The 17,524-nt window shown below is 40.1% G+C and overlaps 3 protein-coding genes and 1 long non-coding RNA gene across 4 annotated transcripts; all 4 read right to left on the reverse strand.

Moving 5' to 3' along the window:
* Positions 1-423: 423 nt before the first annotated feature.
* On the reverse strand, positions 424-3,682 carry LOC138136720 (neutral ceramidase-like). The gene is made up of 13 exons (XM_069056004.1): positions 3,219-3,682; positions 3,026-3,169; positions 2,799-2,975; positions 2,618-2,745; positions 2,367-2,568; positions 2,109-2,318; positions 1,938-2,057; positions 1,521-1,715; positions 1,241-1,474; positions 1,099-1,194; positions 888-1,046; positions 728-840; positions 424-670 (listed from the first exon to the last, which is right to left on the reverse strand). The coding sequence occupies exons 1-13, from the start codon at positions 3,336-3,338 to the stop codon at positions 493-495; spliced, it is 2,076 nt and encodes a 691-aa protein (XP_068912105.1). The 5' UTR covers positions 3,339-3,682; the 3' UTR covers positions 424-492.
* A 205-nt stretch (positions 3,683-3,887) lies between these two features.
* On the reverse strand, positions 3,888-7,290 carry LOC138136719 (neutral ceramidase-like). The gene is made up of 13 exons (XM_069056003.1): positions 6,945-7,290; positions 6,753-6,896; positions 6,528-6,704; positions 6,083-6,210; positions 5,832-6,033; positions 5,572-5,781; positions 5,400-5,519; positions 4,984-5,178; positions 4,705-4,938; positions 4,563-4,658; positions 4,343-4,510; positions 4,183-4,295; positions 3,888-4,131 (listed from the first exon to the last, which is right to left on the reverse strand). Exons 1-13 carry the CDS (start codon positions 7,062-7,064, stop codon positions 3,954-3,956), a joined length of 2,085 nt encoding a protein of 694 aa, XP_068912104.1. The 5' UTR covers positions 7,065-7,290; the 3' UTR covers positions 3,888-3,953.
* A 457-nt stretch (positions 7,291-7,747) lies between these two features.
* Positions 7,748-10,924, reverse strand: LOC138136718 (neutral ceramidase-like). Its single transcript, XM_069056002.1, has 13 exons — positions 10,763-10,924; positions 10,570-10,713; positions 10,343-10,519; positions 9,926-10,053; positions 9,675-9,876; positions 9,416-9,625; positions 9,244-9,363; positions 8,834-9,028; positions 8,554-8,787; positions 8,409-8,504; positions 8,188-8,355; positions 8,028-8,140; positions 7,748-7,977 (listed from the first exon to the last, which is right to left on the reverse strand). The coding sequence occupies exons 1-13, from the start codon at positions 10,880-10,882 to the stop codon at positions 7,800-7,802; spliced, it is 2,085 nt and encodes a 694-aa protein (XP_068912103.1). The 5' UTR covers positions 10,883-10,924; the 3' UTR covers positions 7,748-7,799.
* Positions 10,925-15,579: 4,655 nt separating this feature from the next.
* On the reverse strand, positions 15,580-16,238 carry LOC138136389 (uncharacterized). The gene is made up of 3 exons (XR_011161270.1): positions 15,924-16,238; positions 15,733-15,871; positions 15,580-15,679 (listed from the first exon to the last, which is right to left on the reverse strand). It is a non-coding gene; the product is annotated as an uncharacterized lncRNA (long non-coding RNA).
* Positions 16,239-17,524: the final 1,286 nt, after the last annotated feature.

The following is a 17,524-nucleotide window of genomic DNA, read 5'->3' on the forward strand; positions in this document are numbered from 1 at the left end:
TTAGGCGTTGCGTGTTCGTGATTGGTTTACTGATTTTAGTTTAATCAGTGATACCAACACATTTAATATGAATTTTTCCAGAAGTTTACCCCAAGCAATTTCACGTTTTTTCGTCAATGGAAATCTAAATAATAAGTCAAAAATAAGACAAGCTTTAGTTATTAATATTCAGAAAGTATTTTAAAAACAAATTAAAAAAAAACTTTCAGTACAACATATTTGGCGTCCTCTATCGACACACTCGCAAAACATTCACTTTGCTCACTAGTGAGAAAATATTTTTTCCTCACTAGTGATTCAGTTGCCTTCTTTGCTCACTATTTTCAGTGAGCAAAGACCACTGAAACTCAATGATCATTGAAAAAACTTTTTTATGAGCATTTTTAAAATTTTTATTCATACTATACAAATGGATTGGCGTAGTTCTTCCTAGCTTACGTCATATTCGCCGATATTGTTACAAATAGTGCACATTAACTAACATTTTGTAATTTATGTGACAGTGAAATTTCGACTCACTCCTTCATACGACTTAACTTGATTAGTGAAAGTTTTGTGGTGCCCATGATGCCTTATCCGGTACTCTCCTGGTTCCACACCCTCCCTGACATCCCATTCGATGGTAACCTCACTGGTACCTGTCGCAACATTCATCCGCTTCCACAGATATCTAAACCCGTCACAAATTCCATTGAAAATGTTGCCAAAATCTCATAGAGCTAAGTACCTTGTCTCCCAATTTGCATCGTTCGCCACAACCACCCACTCGTTCTCTTTCGCTTTCTCCACACTGATGTAACTACCTCCTCGTAGAGTGTCATGTCTTGGGTTTCCCCCAACCTGAAGCACTCATCTAACTCCTGTGTTTTACAAAACTGTCAACTTACAAATTTGACGACGACAGTGTCTCCAGAAGAGACACTTTCAACTGGTTGCTGTAGACACTCGCCGAAATTTTGGCCTACACCATCAGGCCCGGCTGGTAACACAGTCATGGCTGGAGAGGAATAATCTGGAGGAGTCGGTCCTGGATCTACTGTCTGTCCCTGGAAACATTTCCCCAAAGATTTTCACACTTCTGGAATTGTCTCGTTTTACCTTGACCATCGCGCCCGCCAACTCTTTGTATTTGTTTATGTAGAGGTTGAGAGTTTGAGGCCCAAAAATAGTAGACGCTCCTTCGTAGCGCTGCAACTGAATAGAAAGAACAAACAGTCAGTACAGAAATGTCTCCACTCACTTGGTACTCTTCTGGGGTTGCAATGTAGTTGGTGTAGTCATTACTATGTCCTGTAATGACGGGTTTTGTGTCTTCTGGACCACCGTTACTGATTATGATGTCTTGGACCGCATCCCTCAGTCTCCTCCCGGACATGGTGGTGAACTCACCTGGTACAGCTATCAGAGCGATTTGTCCAAAGAGAAGAATTTGAGTGGGGACTATTCGGGGTTGCCAGGGCAGTGGGAAATTTGCCTAGAAGGATTTGTCACCAAGGGGATGGTTTATGTGTCAGACTCACCCTTCCGGTGTTGAACAAGATGGGTTTAGGAGCGTGACAGTCTTTTTCTTCTTGGGTGGAAGTGGGGATGGAGTTACGAATGATGTTCCAGAACAAGCTGTCACTTTCGGTGCCTTGTTTAAAAGGGAATTCGCCGGGACCGTCGGTGGTACCGCCTCCGAAGGCGTAGCCTAAGGCTGGAGTACACCCCTGTATCTAAAGAGATCGTTAAAAATGTTGTCTCTAAATTTAATTTGACAAGAATTTAGTCTTGTGAATGAAGTTAAGGAAGAAGCGAAAAGCGAGGAGAAACCACAGCAGAAAATGGTCAAAGGTTTTGGTGTCTTGGAACCATTTCTAAATAGAAAGACAAAACAGCTCACGTTTGATGAGATTCCAAGAAAAATTAAATTCGAAAGATAGTACTAATTTGCGTACTTCCTGTTCAGTACCGTTGCTTAAAGTGATCGTGGCCTGCTGGCTGGGCATGTCCACGTACTGGTGTATGTATTTGACCGGTCCCGTGACCTCCACGGGTTCCTCTTGGTGGAACAGCTCCTGTCAAGGTACCAAAATCAGTACCCAAGAGTACCCATCACAGATTCTTGCCTTCGCTTTATCTGAAAGCTTTCCAGCGATGATTCTCGTACTTTCAAACATATTATCTCCTGGTCCAAAAGCTATGCAAGTTGTCGCATCGCCGTTGCAGGTACTAGTCACAAAATCGCACTCTTCTCCCGTATCCACACAAATCGGACCTTTGGTGTTGGGCGAGACATCCCCCAAGTTCGACGAAGCGAAAGCACCCACGAACTCGCCCTAAAAGCTCGTTGAAAGCTTGTCACGTGGAAATATCTCAACAGTTACCGTTCCGGGGAGAGATCCGTTGTTGAGATGAGCTTCCAACAGGATGGAGGCGTAGCCCATATTGTCCGAGCTGACCAAGCAATTGGTACTGTTCATGGAGTTGGCGTGAACGGCGAACCAGTTGATGGCCCCGATGGGTTGGTTGTCGGATGATCTGACGAATTTCAACTGGACCATTTCTTTGTCGACGTCGTAGTCGTACCTGCACCAATCAGAGTTATGGGAGAAGGGAGTATGGCAAGAGGTCTCACTTGGCGCGTTCCTCTTCAGGGTTGTACAGATAGGAGGCGGGGCTGCGGTTGATATTCGCATCCAAGAGGGTACCATTGGTCAAGAAAATCTTCCCTTCCACCATGTTTTCATGAGCGTTTATGATCGACTGAAATTAAAAACACAATTGGTTTCAAGTGAAAAGGAATATCTTTCGGTTACCCGTGTTATGCCGTCGACTAAAGCGTCGAAGCTCTCTTGGGCAAATCCAAGTGTCGATACTTGTAAGAGAAACTGCATGTACCACCCCCCGGGGGTGGAATGCGTGTGAATCCCGCTCAGAATCACATTCTCGTGGGTGTAAGTGTCGTTGTAGAGACTCGCGAGACCTCTCAGAACCTAGAATTATCTGTGCAGTTGAAGAGATTTTGGAAATGATCAGGTGGTACCTCTCTTTTTACCACATGCGCCATGGAATGTGAGTCCACGGAGACGAAGACGACCCGGCTGTCCCCATCATCGATGATGAAAGCTCTGGAAAATTGTCGCAAGTGGAGGCCACATCCCACTTGGGAAATTTTCGCGAAGCCCACCTACAAGCCAACAAGCAAATGCTGGAAAGAGGAAGTTTTCAGTACTCACGAAGATGATTTCGGCGGCGGGACCGGTGCAATCGCCTCGACCGACACCGATTTGGTAGTCGGCGTCGATTTGACTCGGTTGGAAGATAATTAAAAGAAGAAGAGCAGCTTTAAATTTCATTCTGGTGTGTCTTCAATCAAAAATTTTGCTCTCCACGTAGTATCTGCTCCAAGCAAAGAAGATAACAGTAGGGCCTATTGATGTGAAGAAACAAACAGTAACAGTTTTGGTAGACTACTTAACACTTGGTGTCCAGGTGAATTACCAGTTCCGTTTTTTATCAGTTACATTTTCATAAATTATACAGTTTATTTTGTAACTAATTACCTAACCTTATAGGTGGAATTGTGGCAAAAAACAACAGGAAGCAAGACCACATACAAGAAAGATAATTTGTGACTTATTCTTCATCTTACATTTGAAAGCACATCTGTTGGCAGAAATCAAAATATTGAAAAAGTGCTTGTGACAATCTTGGTTTAGATCCAAACACACACGATGGAACTTTATAAACAGTTGCTAGTGACACGTTTTCCCAATTTTTAAAATCTTTTGAAATTTAAAAATGGTCATTTTATGGAGACCATGACCCCGCCAAAGCGTAAGCGTATCGCACAAAACTGTACGAGTTGTTTTTGCTTATCAGTCCCGTTATTTTATTTCTCATCGTTTCAAGCAATTATCAATTCTTAATGTTTATTCAAGGTAAATATATTACATAAAATATTTTGCCAGTCATGCCACCGTGAAAGTCTGAGTTACTCCCTCGTAGCGGTTAATCTTTCCCAATTTAGTTTTGTAGTGTCCGTTGTGCCTTATTCGATACTCTCCTGGTTCCACGGTCTTCCCCACGTCCCATTCTATGGTAACCTCGTTCTCGCCGGTCAAAAAATTTGTCCTTTTCCAGAGATACCTAAAACCAAGCACGCCTCATTTCTGAGTATACCCAAAACTTGCAAAGTACCTCGTTTCCCAGTTGGCATCAGTCGCCACAACTAACCAATCATCCCCGTTCGCTTTTTCCACACTAGTGTAACTACTCCCGTGTAGACTGTCATGTCTAGGATTTCCTGCCGCCTGAAGCAATCTCCTTGTTTCACTTTTTTACAAAACCATCAACTTACAAATTTGACCACGACAGTGTCCCCAGACGAGACACTTTCAGAAGGTTGCTGTAGACAGTCGCCGAAATTTTGACCTAGTGCAGTACCATCAGCTGCGGCTGGAAACACCAAAGTGATAAGTTGCGACGAGAAATCTGGAGGCGTTGGTCCTGGATCTAATGATTCTCCCTGAAAAATGTTTGCCAAATATTTATACACATCGGGAGTCATCTCGTTTTACCTTGAACATTGCGGCCGCCAACTCTTTGTATTTCTTTATATAGAGGTTGAGAGTCTGGGGGCCAAAAATAGTAGATGCTCCTTCGTAGCGCTGCAACTAAGTACAAAGAACAAACAGTCAGTGCAGAAGTATCTTCACTCACTTGGTACTCTTCTGGCGTTGCAATGTAGTTGGTGTAGACATTACTGTGTCCTGTGATGACGGGTTTTGTGTTTTCTGGACCACCGTTACTGATTATGGTGTCTTGGACCGCATCCCTCAGTCTCCTCCCGGACATGGTGGTGAACTCACCTGGTACAGCTATCAGAGCGATTTGTCCAAAAAGAAGAATTTGAGTGGTGACAATTCGGGGTTGCCACTCGTAGGGAAAATCGACCTAAGAAGTTTGTAAGAAAGGGCGTTGCTTGTGTGATAGACTCACTTCTCCGGTGTTGAGTAGGATAGGTTTAGGGGCGTGGCAATCTACTTGTTCTTTGGTTGGAAGAGAAATGAAGTTGCTAAGGGCGTCCCACAAGGGGTTGTTGGTTGTGGTACCTTGGGCGAAGCCGAATTCCCCAGGACCGTCGGTAGTACCGCTAGCAAAGCTGAAGCCCATGGCTGGAGGACACCCTTGTATCTAGGGAGATCATTGAAAGATATGTTCTCGAGGTTTAAGGTTTTTGGAAGTTTTTTGACAAGAATTTGTTATCTGAGGGATAAATAAGGAAAAACTGCAATACGAGATTTTATAAACATCTTCTAGCGTCTTATATTGGGTTCTAAGTGACAGACGAAATTTTCTAGTTTGGAAGAATTCCAAAAGAAAAGATATTTAAATTATTGTAGAAATTTACTTACTTCTTTTTCAGTACCGTTGCTTAAAATAATCGTAGCCTTCTCGTTAGGCATGTCCACGTACTGATGTATATATCTGACCGGTCCTGTAACCTCATCGGGGTCCTCTTGGTGGAACAGCTCCTGTCAAAAGTGTCAAAATCAGTACTCAAGAGTACCCATCACAGATTCTTGCCTTCGCTTTATCTAGAAGCTTTCCAGCGATGATGCTCGTACTCTCGACCATATTGTCTCCTGGTCCAAAAGCTATGCAAGTTTTCACATTTCCGTTGCAGGTACTAGATACAAAATCGCACTCTTCTCCCGTATCTATACAAATGGGACCTTTGGTGTTCGGCGAGACATCCCCCAGGTTCGACGAAGCGAAAGCACCCACGAACTCGCCCTAAAAGCTCATTGAAAGCTCGCCACAACGAAAAAATCTTAACGAGCTACCGTTCCGGGGAGAGATCCGTTGTTGAGATGAGATTCCAACTGGATGGAGGCGTAGCCCACATTATCCGAACTTACGAGACAGTTAGTATTATTCATGGAAGTGGGATGGACGGCGAACCAGTTGATCGCGCCTATTGGTTGGTTGTCGGATGATCTGACGAATTTCAACTGGACCATTTCTTTGTCGACGTCGTGGTCGTACCTGCACCAATCAGAATTATGGGAGAAGGGAGTACGACAAGAGGTCTTACTTGGCGCGTTCCTCTTCGGGGTTGTACAGATAGGAGGCGGGGCTGCGATTGATGTTCGCGTCCAAGAGGGTACCGGAAGTGAGGAATATTTTGCCTTGGACCATGCTCTCGTGGGCGTTGATTATTGACTGAAAACAAGAAGTTCTACTATTTCTACAGTGTTCTCAATATAAAACTGTTCGGTACGCTAGTATTGAAGAAATTTGACCAGAAGAAATTTCACACATTGTCACCATAAGTTTTCAGTAGGATTCAGATCGGTTCTATAAGATCCCAAAATATATTAACTTCTAAATTACATTGCTTGGTGCTAAGAAAACTATGGCACCAGTACTTGTGCAGAGGGTACCACAAAGCTCTAATTCAGATCTACTACTTGTTCTAATTTTTACCATCTTGTCCCATAACAACAAAGGTAACAATGGAACATGTATAATCTGTTTACTTGTGTAATGCCGTCTACGAGGGTGTCGAAACTCTCTTGTACGAACCCCAGACTAGGAATGTCGAGCATGAGGTCCATCAAGAACCCTCCGGGAGTCGAGTGCGAGTGGGTCCCACTCAAAACAAGATTTTTCTCGGTGTAGGTGTCATTATAAAGAGCTGCGAGATTTTTCAAAACCTGAAATCACCTCTAAGAGTACCACATTTTGGACAAATTCGCTGGTACCTGTCTTCTGACGCCATGGTTCATCGTGGCAGAGTCTATCGAGACGAAAACAGCTCGATTGTCCCCATCGTCGACGATAAAAGCCCTCGAGAATTGTCGCAAGTGTAAACCACACCCCACCTGGGACAGCTTCGCGTAGCCCATCTAGAACCAAATTTGGAAGCTTCTGAAGACCACTTTTCGGGTACTTACGAAGATGATTTCGGCGACGGGGCCGGTGCAGTCGGCTCGACCAACTCCGATCTGGTAGTCGGCGTCTATTTGACTCGCTTGAAAAATGATTAAAAAATGAAGAACCGCTTTAGACTTCATTCTGGTGTGTCTTCAATCAAAAATTTTGGTCTTTACTTAGTATCTGTGGCAAGAGAAAATAATAGTAGGAACAGTTGATGCGAAGCAAAAAAACAGCAATCGAAAGTGGCGGACGAATTATTTACAAACACTTGGTAGTCCTGGTGAGTTACTAATGTAAGCAAGCCAATTTCAAAACTATTTCTTATCAATAAAATGTTTACGAATGATATGCTTCATTATGCATCTAGTGATAATACCAAATGTCATAGGCGGTATCGTGGCAAAAAACAAAAGGAAGCAGTAACATAAATAATCCTACAATTGAAAAGTAAGTACTTCTACTGATAGGAATCAAAACATTCAAAACATGTTTTGCAGTCTTAAAAATTTTTACGAATTTTCAGATATTCTTGGTTCTATGTCTAAACACGAACAATAGAACAACCTAGAGTGGAATTTTTCTGCAATTTGTTTTGAACGACAGGTAGTAGTATAGTGACACAATTTTACAGTTTTTAACATCTTTTGGAACTTGCATTTAGCAGAGAATGCCGCCAATACACATTTCTGTTTCAAAAATGGTCACTTTATGGAAACCAGGCCCCAGGCAATGCATTACGGTTTTATATATCGCACATAATTATACCAACTATTTTAGCTTATCAATCCTGCATTTTGTTTCTAATCGTTTCAAACAATAATCAATTTTTAATGTTTATTCAAGGAAAAATATTACATAGAATATTTTGCCCATCACGCGACTGTGAAACTCTGAGTTACTCCTTCGTAGGGGTTAATCGCTCCAGACTCAGTTTTGTAGTGTCCGTTGTGCCTTATTCGATACTCTCCTGGTTCCACGGTCTCCCCCACGTCCCATTCAATGGTAACCTCGTTCTCGCCGGTATCAGAATTTGTCCGTTTCCAGAGATACCTAAAACCAAGCAAGCCTCATCTCTGAGCCGCCCAAAACTTGCCAAGTACCTTGTTTCCCAGTTGGCATCGGTCGCCACAACTACCCAGTCATCCCCGGTAGCTTTCTCCACACTGATGTAACTACTCCCGAGTAGACTGTTATGTCGGGGATTTCCTCCCGCCTGAAGCAATCTCTTTATTTCACTTTTTTACAAAACAATCAACTTACAAATTTGACCACGACAGTGTCTCCAGAAGAAACACTTTCAGCAGGTTGCTGTAGACAGTCGCCGAAATTTTGACCTAGTGCAGTACCATCAGCTGCGGCTGGAAACACCAAAGTGATGAGTTGCGACGAGAAATCATGAGGCGTCGGTCCTGGATCTAGTGTCTCCCCCTGGAAAATTTTTCGCCAAACATTTTTCCACTTCGGAAGTCGTCTCAGCTTACCTTGACCATCGCGGCCGCCAACTGTTTGAATTTATTTATGTAGAGATTGAGAGTTTGGGGCCCATAGATGGTCGACCCTCCTTCGTATCGCTGCAACTGATTTCAAAAAACGCACAGTCATAACTGAAACATCTTGACTACTCACTTGGTACTCTTCTGGAGTCGCAATGTAGTTGGTGTACACATTACTGTGTCCTGTGAGCACGGGTTTTGTGTTTTCTGGACCACCGTTACTGATTATGGTGTCTTGGACGGCTTCCCTCAGTCTTCTCCCGGACATGGTGGTGAACTCACCTGGTACAGCTATCAGAGCGACTTGTCCAAAGAGAAGAATTTGAGTGGTGACGATTCGGGCTTGCCACGAGTAGGGAAAATCGACCTGAGAGAATTTGTAAGAAAGGGCGTTGCTTGTGTGGTAGACTCACTCCTCCGGTGTTGACGAGGATAGGTTTGGGGGCGTGGCAAGCTATTTCTTCTTCAGTGGGAGGAAAAACGAAGTTTCGAACGGCGTCCCAGAAGGGGTTGTCGGTTATGGTACCTTGGGCGAAGTCGAATTCGCCGGGACCGTCGGTGGTACCGCCGGCAAAGCTGTAGCCCATGGCGGGGGGACATCCTTGGATCTAGGGACATCATTAATAGGCATTTTCTCTAGTTTTAAGGTTTTGGGAAGTTTTTTTGACTTGAATTTGTTGTCTGGGAGATGAAGATTTAGACTGAATAAGGAAAATTCGCAATACAAGACTCTATAAACTCCTTGTAGCGTCTTACATTGGCCTCTGAATGATAGAACGCAATTTTTCAGAAGAAATTCAAATAATTGTACAGATTTGCTTACTTCTTGTTCAGTACCGTTGGCTAAAGTGATTGTGGCCTTCTCGTTGGGCATGTCCACATACTGATGTATGTATTTGACCGGTCCTGTGACCTCCTCGGGCTCCGCTTGGTCGAACAGCTCCTGTCAAAAGTACCAAAATCAGCACCCAAGAGTAACCATCACAGATTCTTGCCTTCGCTTTATCTAGAAGCTTTCCAGCGATGATGCTCGTACTCTCGACCATATTGTCTCCTGGTCCAAAAGCTATGCACGTTTTCGCTTCTCCGTTGCAAGTACTCGTTACAAAATCGCACTCTTCTCCCGTGTCGATGCAAATCGGACCTTTGGTGTTCGGCGAGACATCCCCCAAGTTTGACGAAGCGAAAGCACCCACGAACTCGCCCTAAAAGCTCATTGAAATCTCGCCACTTCCAAAAATCTCAACGAGTTACCGTTCCGGGGAGAGCTCCGTTGTTAAGATAAGCTTCCAACTGGATGGAGGCGTAGCCCACATTGTCCGAACTTACGAGACAGTTGGTGTTGTTCATGGAAGTGGGATGGACGGCGAACCAGTTGATCGCGCCGATGGGTTGGTTGTCGGATGATCTGACGAATTTCAACTGGACCATTTCTTTGTCGACATCGTAGTCGTACCTGCACCAGTCAGAGTTATGGGAGAAGGGAGGATGACAAGAGGTCTCACTTGGCGCGTTCCTCGTCGGGGTTGTACAGATAGGAGGCGGGGCTGCGGTTGATGTTGGCATCCAAAAGGGTACCAGAAGTGAGGAATATTTTACCTTCGACCATGCTCTCGTGGGCGTTGATTATCGACTGAAAACAAGAAGTTCTATTATTACTGGAAAAAATCTTGACAGGAAGAGATTTCACATATTCCAACCATAAGTTTTCAATATGACTCAGATCGGTTTTATACGAGTCCAAAATGTATTTACTTCTAAATTTAAGACACATAGGATCTGTGCTTGATGCTAGGAACACCAGTAGGTACTTGAGCAGAGGGTACCAAAAAGCACTAATTTAGATCTACAACTTGTTCTAATTTTTACTATCTTGTCACATAACAATAAAGATAACAATAGAAGAAGAATTATGTGTTTACCTGAGTTATGCCATCTACAAGACTGTCGAAACTCTCTTGTACGAACCCCAGACAAGGAATGTCCAACATGAGGTCCATCAAGAACCCTCCAGGTGTCGAGTGTGAGTGGGTCCCACTCAAAACAAGGTTTTTCTCGGTGTAGGTGTCATTATAAAGAGCTGCTAGATTTTTCAAAACCTGAAATCATCTCTCTAAGAGCGGCACATTTTGGACAAATCCGCTAGTACCTGTCTTCTGACGCCATGGTTCATCGTGAGAGAGTCAATCGAGACGAAAACAGCACGATTCTCCCCATCGTCGACGATAAAAGCCCTGGAGAATTGTCGCAGGTGTAAACCACACCCCACCTGGGACAGCTTCGCGTAGCCCATCTAGAACCAAAGGTGGAAGCTTCTGCAAGACGACGTTTCAGGTACTTACGAAGATGATTTCGGCGGCGGGGCCGGTGCAGTCGGCTCGACCGACTCCGATTTGGTAGTCGGCGTCGACGAGAGCGCAACAGGACAAGGCGAGAAGAGCGAGGATTGCTTTGGACTTCATAGTGTGTATCACAAGCGTTGGGGAAATTGCTCTTTATATAATTTGTGCCACACTCTGTGGTAAACAAATAAGATAACAATAGATCCAGTTGATTATGTAATGCGGATAGCAACAAATAGAAGTGATCAAGGAGTGAGATACACAAACTACTTGACAGTTTTAAGTCCACTGGATTATCGACGTTAAGACAGATTAGTTCTAATTTAGGGACGGGAAAAAATGGGGCAAGATTTACATTTTATCGCGATTTGCTTTCGTTGGGATTTGCATTAGTCGAAACAGTTTTTACGTTTCATTACTTTCGAAAGCTCAAACTCCACTTAGAACTTTCGGATCTGTATCAAAAACTCATCAGACTCGGTTTTGCTTTTTATTGTCTCACTGATTTATCAATTACGGTTGAAGAATTTTCCAAACGATTTTATTAGCGGATTTTTCGATTCGCTATTACAAAGCTAAATTTGTGATTCATCACATTATCGGGGATTTGTTTTCAAGATTTTCGTTATCGATGAATTTGGGAAGATTATGATTTTTTGACTATTCCTGTTGATCTCTTAATCTTGCTGGTTTACGGTTCAAAAGTTCAATTCGTTTTTTAATCTTTTATCTTGTTTTCATCGTACAAATAAATACAATAAAAATCTACTGTCACGCGTCAATTCGATAAGACTTTGAATACAGGGTGTCTAAAAAAGGTCGCCAATGGATTTTTCTTCAAAAATTTGACGTTATTTGATTTGTAAAAAGGTTCATTTAAATTAAACCAATGCACTCCTTCAGAAACAGAAATTTTCAAAACGATGATTGGAATTGTCTTGCTGAACGTTGATTGCAAGGATCTTTAGAACGTGTTTATCCTGCAAGATGCTTTTTAAAAGGTACTTGCTCATAGTGTAGCTCTATTTAGAGAAACCGGAAACTTATTGGCAACGCTGGTTGCATACATGTCAATTAACTTGTGAATTTTTAGGTTAGAAATATTTTGAAACAAGCAAGAATGATTGCTTCAAATGTACAGTAGAATGTTAAATCGTGGGTTAAAGGAGTTTTTGAAAGTGATGTCCTTCCTTCCACAAGTACAAAGTCACTCGCCCTCGAAAGGATTTTCTAAGACTTGTGATGTTATTTTATCTGATTACATTCATGGGTAATTCGTGTTTGCAACTCTTCCAAAGTGTCCACTTGAGTGTTATAGAAGTTCAGAAAATCGTACACTCCGAATTAAGCGTTTTGAATAGCTTATAAAGGTTGAGAGAAAAGCAAGGTTATTCGATTACCTCAGTGTATAAAAGCTTCCAAAGATGAAAATAAACCCGTTGGTTCAACAACGAAAAAATTAATCTGTCATCATTACAACTCCCGGAGTTTCCAAGAATGAGCGCATTCCTTCCTTACACTAAGGCGTTTGAATAAAATTCGTATCTAAACAAACTATGTATTCCATTAGGCGTCCATAACGTGACTCTATTGTTTTTCCGAGTGCAAAAAATCGCTCATTTACCATTCGACCACAATAGATGATGCCCCAAGGGTTGGTTAGTAATTCGTGAAAGAACAAATGTTTGTGTTTAATCAGTCGACTAAAGCGTGATCAGCTAAATAATTTTCTTCCGCTCGAGTGAAATTTTTATTAATAACCGTTTTATTGTTGCAATTTCGTACGGATTGTTGAAAAACGCAATCGCATGTTATTTTTTTTTTTTTAATTCGTGTTCAATGATCGTTTTTATTGCAAGAGAACAATGCAACGACTGGAAATTGAGGTAGTTTGCAATTTTTATTGTTCTGCCATATCGTAGGCCAAAAATGAAATGGCAGCAATTGGAAATACTATATTATAGAGCAGAAATAGAGGACCCAAAGTTGTTCCCTAGGGTGCACTGAGAATTTTTCTCCTTTCAAGCCCACTAATTTGTCCTAATGTACCTACCAAACACATGGCTAACTTGCAAAAATACTCTCTGTGCAATGCACTATCTACTATCAGAATAGAATATCTTCTGTTCTATATGTATACAGTGAGCGGCAAAAGTATGGAATAAATTCCTTAAAAATTAAACAAAATTTTTTTCGAAAAAATGTTTGGGCAGGTCAATTTTAGTTTATAAAAATACATATTTTAGTACAAAATAAAATTCCAAGCAGTCATTTGTTTTCGAGTTATGACGTCATAGATAATTTTTTTAAATGGAAACCCTCTATTTTTTTCTTGATTCTGATAGCCCTTTTAATTGTCTAAATGCCAGTATAAAAATTTTGTTACCTTACATAAGGAAATTTTTGAGAAAAAAAAATAATAAAGTTGGAACAAAAACAAGATCCTACGATCATTGATCAATCAATATTATTCAGAGAGGTTGTTGTCGGTTGTGGGGGTTCTTATTGTCAAGGGGTAATTTCATGCACGACAGACACACGATAGAGAAAAAAGTGCAAATCTTTTTTAAGGATAAGCTGAACTGTACCAAGTGATAGGTTAGTTTCTTGGGTTAATCTCTGCAATAATTCTTTGTTCACCCTCTTCAGTATTTTCAGCTGATATTTTTGTCGGTCGTCTACTGCCTTTTTTGCGCAGAACACAACCTGTTTCCAAAAACATGTTTACGCATTTGTAGACTTTCTGGGCAAGTTGTTGGTTAAGTGTCTTGAAAGTCCGAAAACTTTTGTTGAAATTCCCCAAAAACTCGAGGTGTCCATTGCTGAAGAAAAACTGGACAATGAAAATTTGTTGTTCTAAAGTGAACATATTGTAATTGCAAATTTTAATAGTCAACAATAATTAATAATGACAATTACCATTGTGACAAAGTTAACCATAACTTCACATTTATTCAATCAGTCAATTGACATTCTGGGCAATCGTATAAAAAAAATCCCGCCTACTCTAATTTGTCTCTTCAAATACAAAAAAAAAAAATGCAATTATTGCAGTAGCTCGGCTACGCTACGCTTCGCCTCGCTATGCAAACAAATTGCAAAAAAAGTACAATAACACAATCTACTATTTGTCTGTTCAAATTCGACGTCGAGCACACGTGATAAATTAATTTCATTTATTACGTTGCCACCGTAATCTGGATCTACATTTTGAAATCTAATTTTTCTTTTCGCCCTTAAAAAAATTTTAATTTATTGATCCCTAAAGCTCTTTGTCTAAATTCCTTCATCGCCACCGGTTAATTTGGTTAACGTATTCAAAACAAACAACTTTTTCGTGTTATAACTTAGAAGCACACCATAACACCTCCGGCATTCACGTGAACCTTTCAATGAAGAATTAATCTAGTCTTTGCCTAAATATTTATTCACTACGGAATTGTGCGAGATTCTACTACATTATTAGGTACAAGTTGAATGGTTAGCCAGTTTTGTTATTTTATCCGTTTTGTTTACAGAAATAACTAACACAATTCAAATGCCTTCCAAATATAAATTTGGTCCATTTGAAATGTCATTGTTGTGGGTTGTGGTATGTATTGTTGCTCTCAACTTTCAAAGTTGTTCTACTAAATCTAATTAAGAAAAGAATTAATCCCTTACCGAACCGAAATCAATATCAATATTTGTTGGTTTTCAAAAAACATTAATTTATTATTCTTTAATGATACTAGGTAAGTATGTTCCCTACGTTTATTATAATATTGGAAAACTCTAATAGTAAAGAGCCATCAAATTAATTTGTAAGAGTAGAAGTGAGTCTTTTTGTGCCAAGCCCAGAGATTGAAGACCGAAACGCAGTTGACAACGGCAACTGGGCGAAGCACAAAAAGACCTTCTACTCTGAATGATATATACTATTTTATCTTCAAGCAGGTCACAAAAAAAAATCGGACATGAACTCATTTTTTTTCTACAGTTGCATTAATATTACAATTTTCAAATTTTAAGGCAACAGTAATTCCTACTTCCCTTGTAATGTTACTGGTACTTACTTGAAATTTTCATAATATTAGTAAAGTCTACAACACTACCTAAATTGTACGATGTAGTGCAAGTAGTGAGCACAATTTTGGCTATATTCTCATATTGTAAACTTATCTTTTAATTGTTGTTACTAGGAAACCTGTAACTAAACATAATGTGCTGATAGCTGAATTTTATCGATGGATTTTTCAGATTTGTCTTATTTATTAGGCAAGCATTACCAATTACTACAAACACAACTCAAACTTTTATTCAAACATTTATAGAAACAGGCAACTCTCAACAATTTAACAATTTAAAAATCTATAAAAAGCAATTTTCACACATTTGACATACAAAATGTCAGTAATACGTTTTCTTAGAAACGATTAATTAATTATCCAATTTACAGTAACTCAATATGTGTACTATACCGGCCAAAAAATTTCGTTCACCCTTTTCCTGTCATTTCACAAAAATTGGGTATAGTTTAACCTTTATTGTCATTATGATTGACGTTTGCAAATTAAAAGTTGAAATTTATTACTGTCATCCATAAGAATATAGATACAATTTGATTGACACATGACACATGTCAATATGTGAAGTGAGGTTATTCGTTCCTAAAGGCTGCTTTACAGCATACGTGAGTGTAATAAAATAACAGTTGTGGACGAAATTTTTTGTCTGCCATAGTACGCTTTTTTTTTAATAGAGATGTACTTTCAATAAATTTCTAGGTAAAACTTTCTCAAAATGGCGAATGGTCGCGATTTGTAATTACAAATTAGTATCCTGAAATTTAACTAAGATAGCAGAGGCCAAATCTTCGATATCTCTCATTGTCAAATTGGTGAATTCATCGCATCGCAAGCGCCGGTCAGACAAGACCTAAAATACCTAATAATTTATAATTCTTCCTCTAGGGAATTCAGAAATTTTACCTTTGGAGCCAGAGAGCTTATGTAGCAATCATACACTTTTCGGGACTAGATCCTACATAGTTTGCCGCTATCTGCGTCAATTATTCTGTTATTTTCGAGGCACGGAATGCATTTCTTTTTCAACGGCATCAGTTATGCGCTAAATATAACAAAAATTATTAAAACGTGAATAGCAAACGATTACAACTTACAGCTGTTTACTTTTTAACACTGAACGGTCATCTTGCATTATTTTTTAATTTTGATCATGATATCTGAGATCTATATCCACGCCGTGGCGTGGGCGTAATGGGCCATAGAGGAAGCGGTTAAATTTGGATCATAATTTCGTTATTTCGATTTTTTAGAGGCTTTTCTTTAATAGGGATCATTTAATTATTACATATTTGGTGTAACTAATAAATAAATCGTGACAAATACTTCAAATGACCTTACATTTGACTCGGTCGAGCCACCTATGGGACACTTCTATTCCTAGGACTTGAAGTACTTCTACTCCGCTCAGAAAAAAAAAGACGCTTTAACCGTCTCTATAGAGATACATAAAGGCGCCATTTTCGACCGCTTCAAGATAAAAAAGTTTTCGCATATTGTTTTTGGTTTAAAAGGAAAATTACTTTTTTAAGCAAAATGCGTCTAATGTGACCGTGAAGCAGATTCGGTTTCAGATTTTTGTTTCGAAGCAACATACCTATATTTAGCTTCTAGTAACGAAACGAAAGCATTTCTATTCCGCATTACCTGGAAACTAATGACCTAAAAATCTATTGCAAGTTCTGAGAGTTAGCTTAACATGCGGACATAACCCAATTCTACAAACAGAGGGTCTTTGTGCTTCACTCAGTTGTCGACCTCGACTTCGTCTCGGTCTTCAAATTCTGCTTAGCACAAAAATTCTCACTAATAGGTATCGGGCGTTCAAATGAAATCCTGGGCTGCGTAGGCGTTGGAAAAATTAAACCGTTTAGAACAGTGTAAAGTTTGAATTTCCCGCCGTTTGACACGAATGACATTTGTTATGTTTAATCGGGACATAATTGAACATGTTTGTTTTCAGCAAAGGGTGCCCTTAGATATTTGCTTCGAGAATAGGAATCGTTACGTTATTCTATTTTTGATGTAAAACATTGCAAAGAAAGAAAAAAAGAAAAATTTTTTGGCTCTAAATTTTAGGTTAGCTGTCAACATGCTCCAATGAATCTACGCTTTAAAAAAGCACAACAATTGACGGTTTCCAACATCTTCCCAGCCCAGGATTTCATTTGAACGCGCGATATAATCTACTATTATTATTTGTCATTTTTCTTTAGCTTGTAATTTATTGGTAAATGGGAGTGTATTAATTTAGCAACTCCATCATGCTGGCATTCATAACCACCTGTCACACCTGTGCTAAAACCCCACATGATGAAATAATTTTTTGTATTGTTTCACTTGCATTTTTACAACTTGGTCTCGAATTTCAAACATGACACATGAGTGCGATCAACAAAATAAAAAATTAAATGAAACCTAAGTACTTCACATCTATCGCGGTTCATTTGGCAGCGCTAGTTTAAATATGGCGGTTGTCAAATAAACATTTTTAAGTGATCTAACCTCCAATAGACTAACTTGCAGTTGACAAATATAGTTAATTGCCTTAACTATTGTTTAGTATTGTTAATTTTATTAATAAGTTCTTTTCCTATTGTAAAAAGAAATTTCCAGGCAACTTTCGCCACTTCCGTGTATTGTATGTTGCCTATCCGATCCTCTCTTCCTTCGGCGCCATCTTGCGCGCATCCCACTT

Source organism: Tenebrio molitor, chromosome 8 (assembly GCF_963966145.1).
Source record: "Tenebrio molitor chromosome 8, icTenMoli1.1, whole genome shotgun sequence".
Classification (NCBI taxonomy): domain Eukaryota; kingdom Metazoa; phylum Arthropoda; class Insecta; order Coleoptera; family Tenebrionidae; genus Tenebrio; species Tenebrio molitor.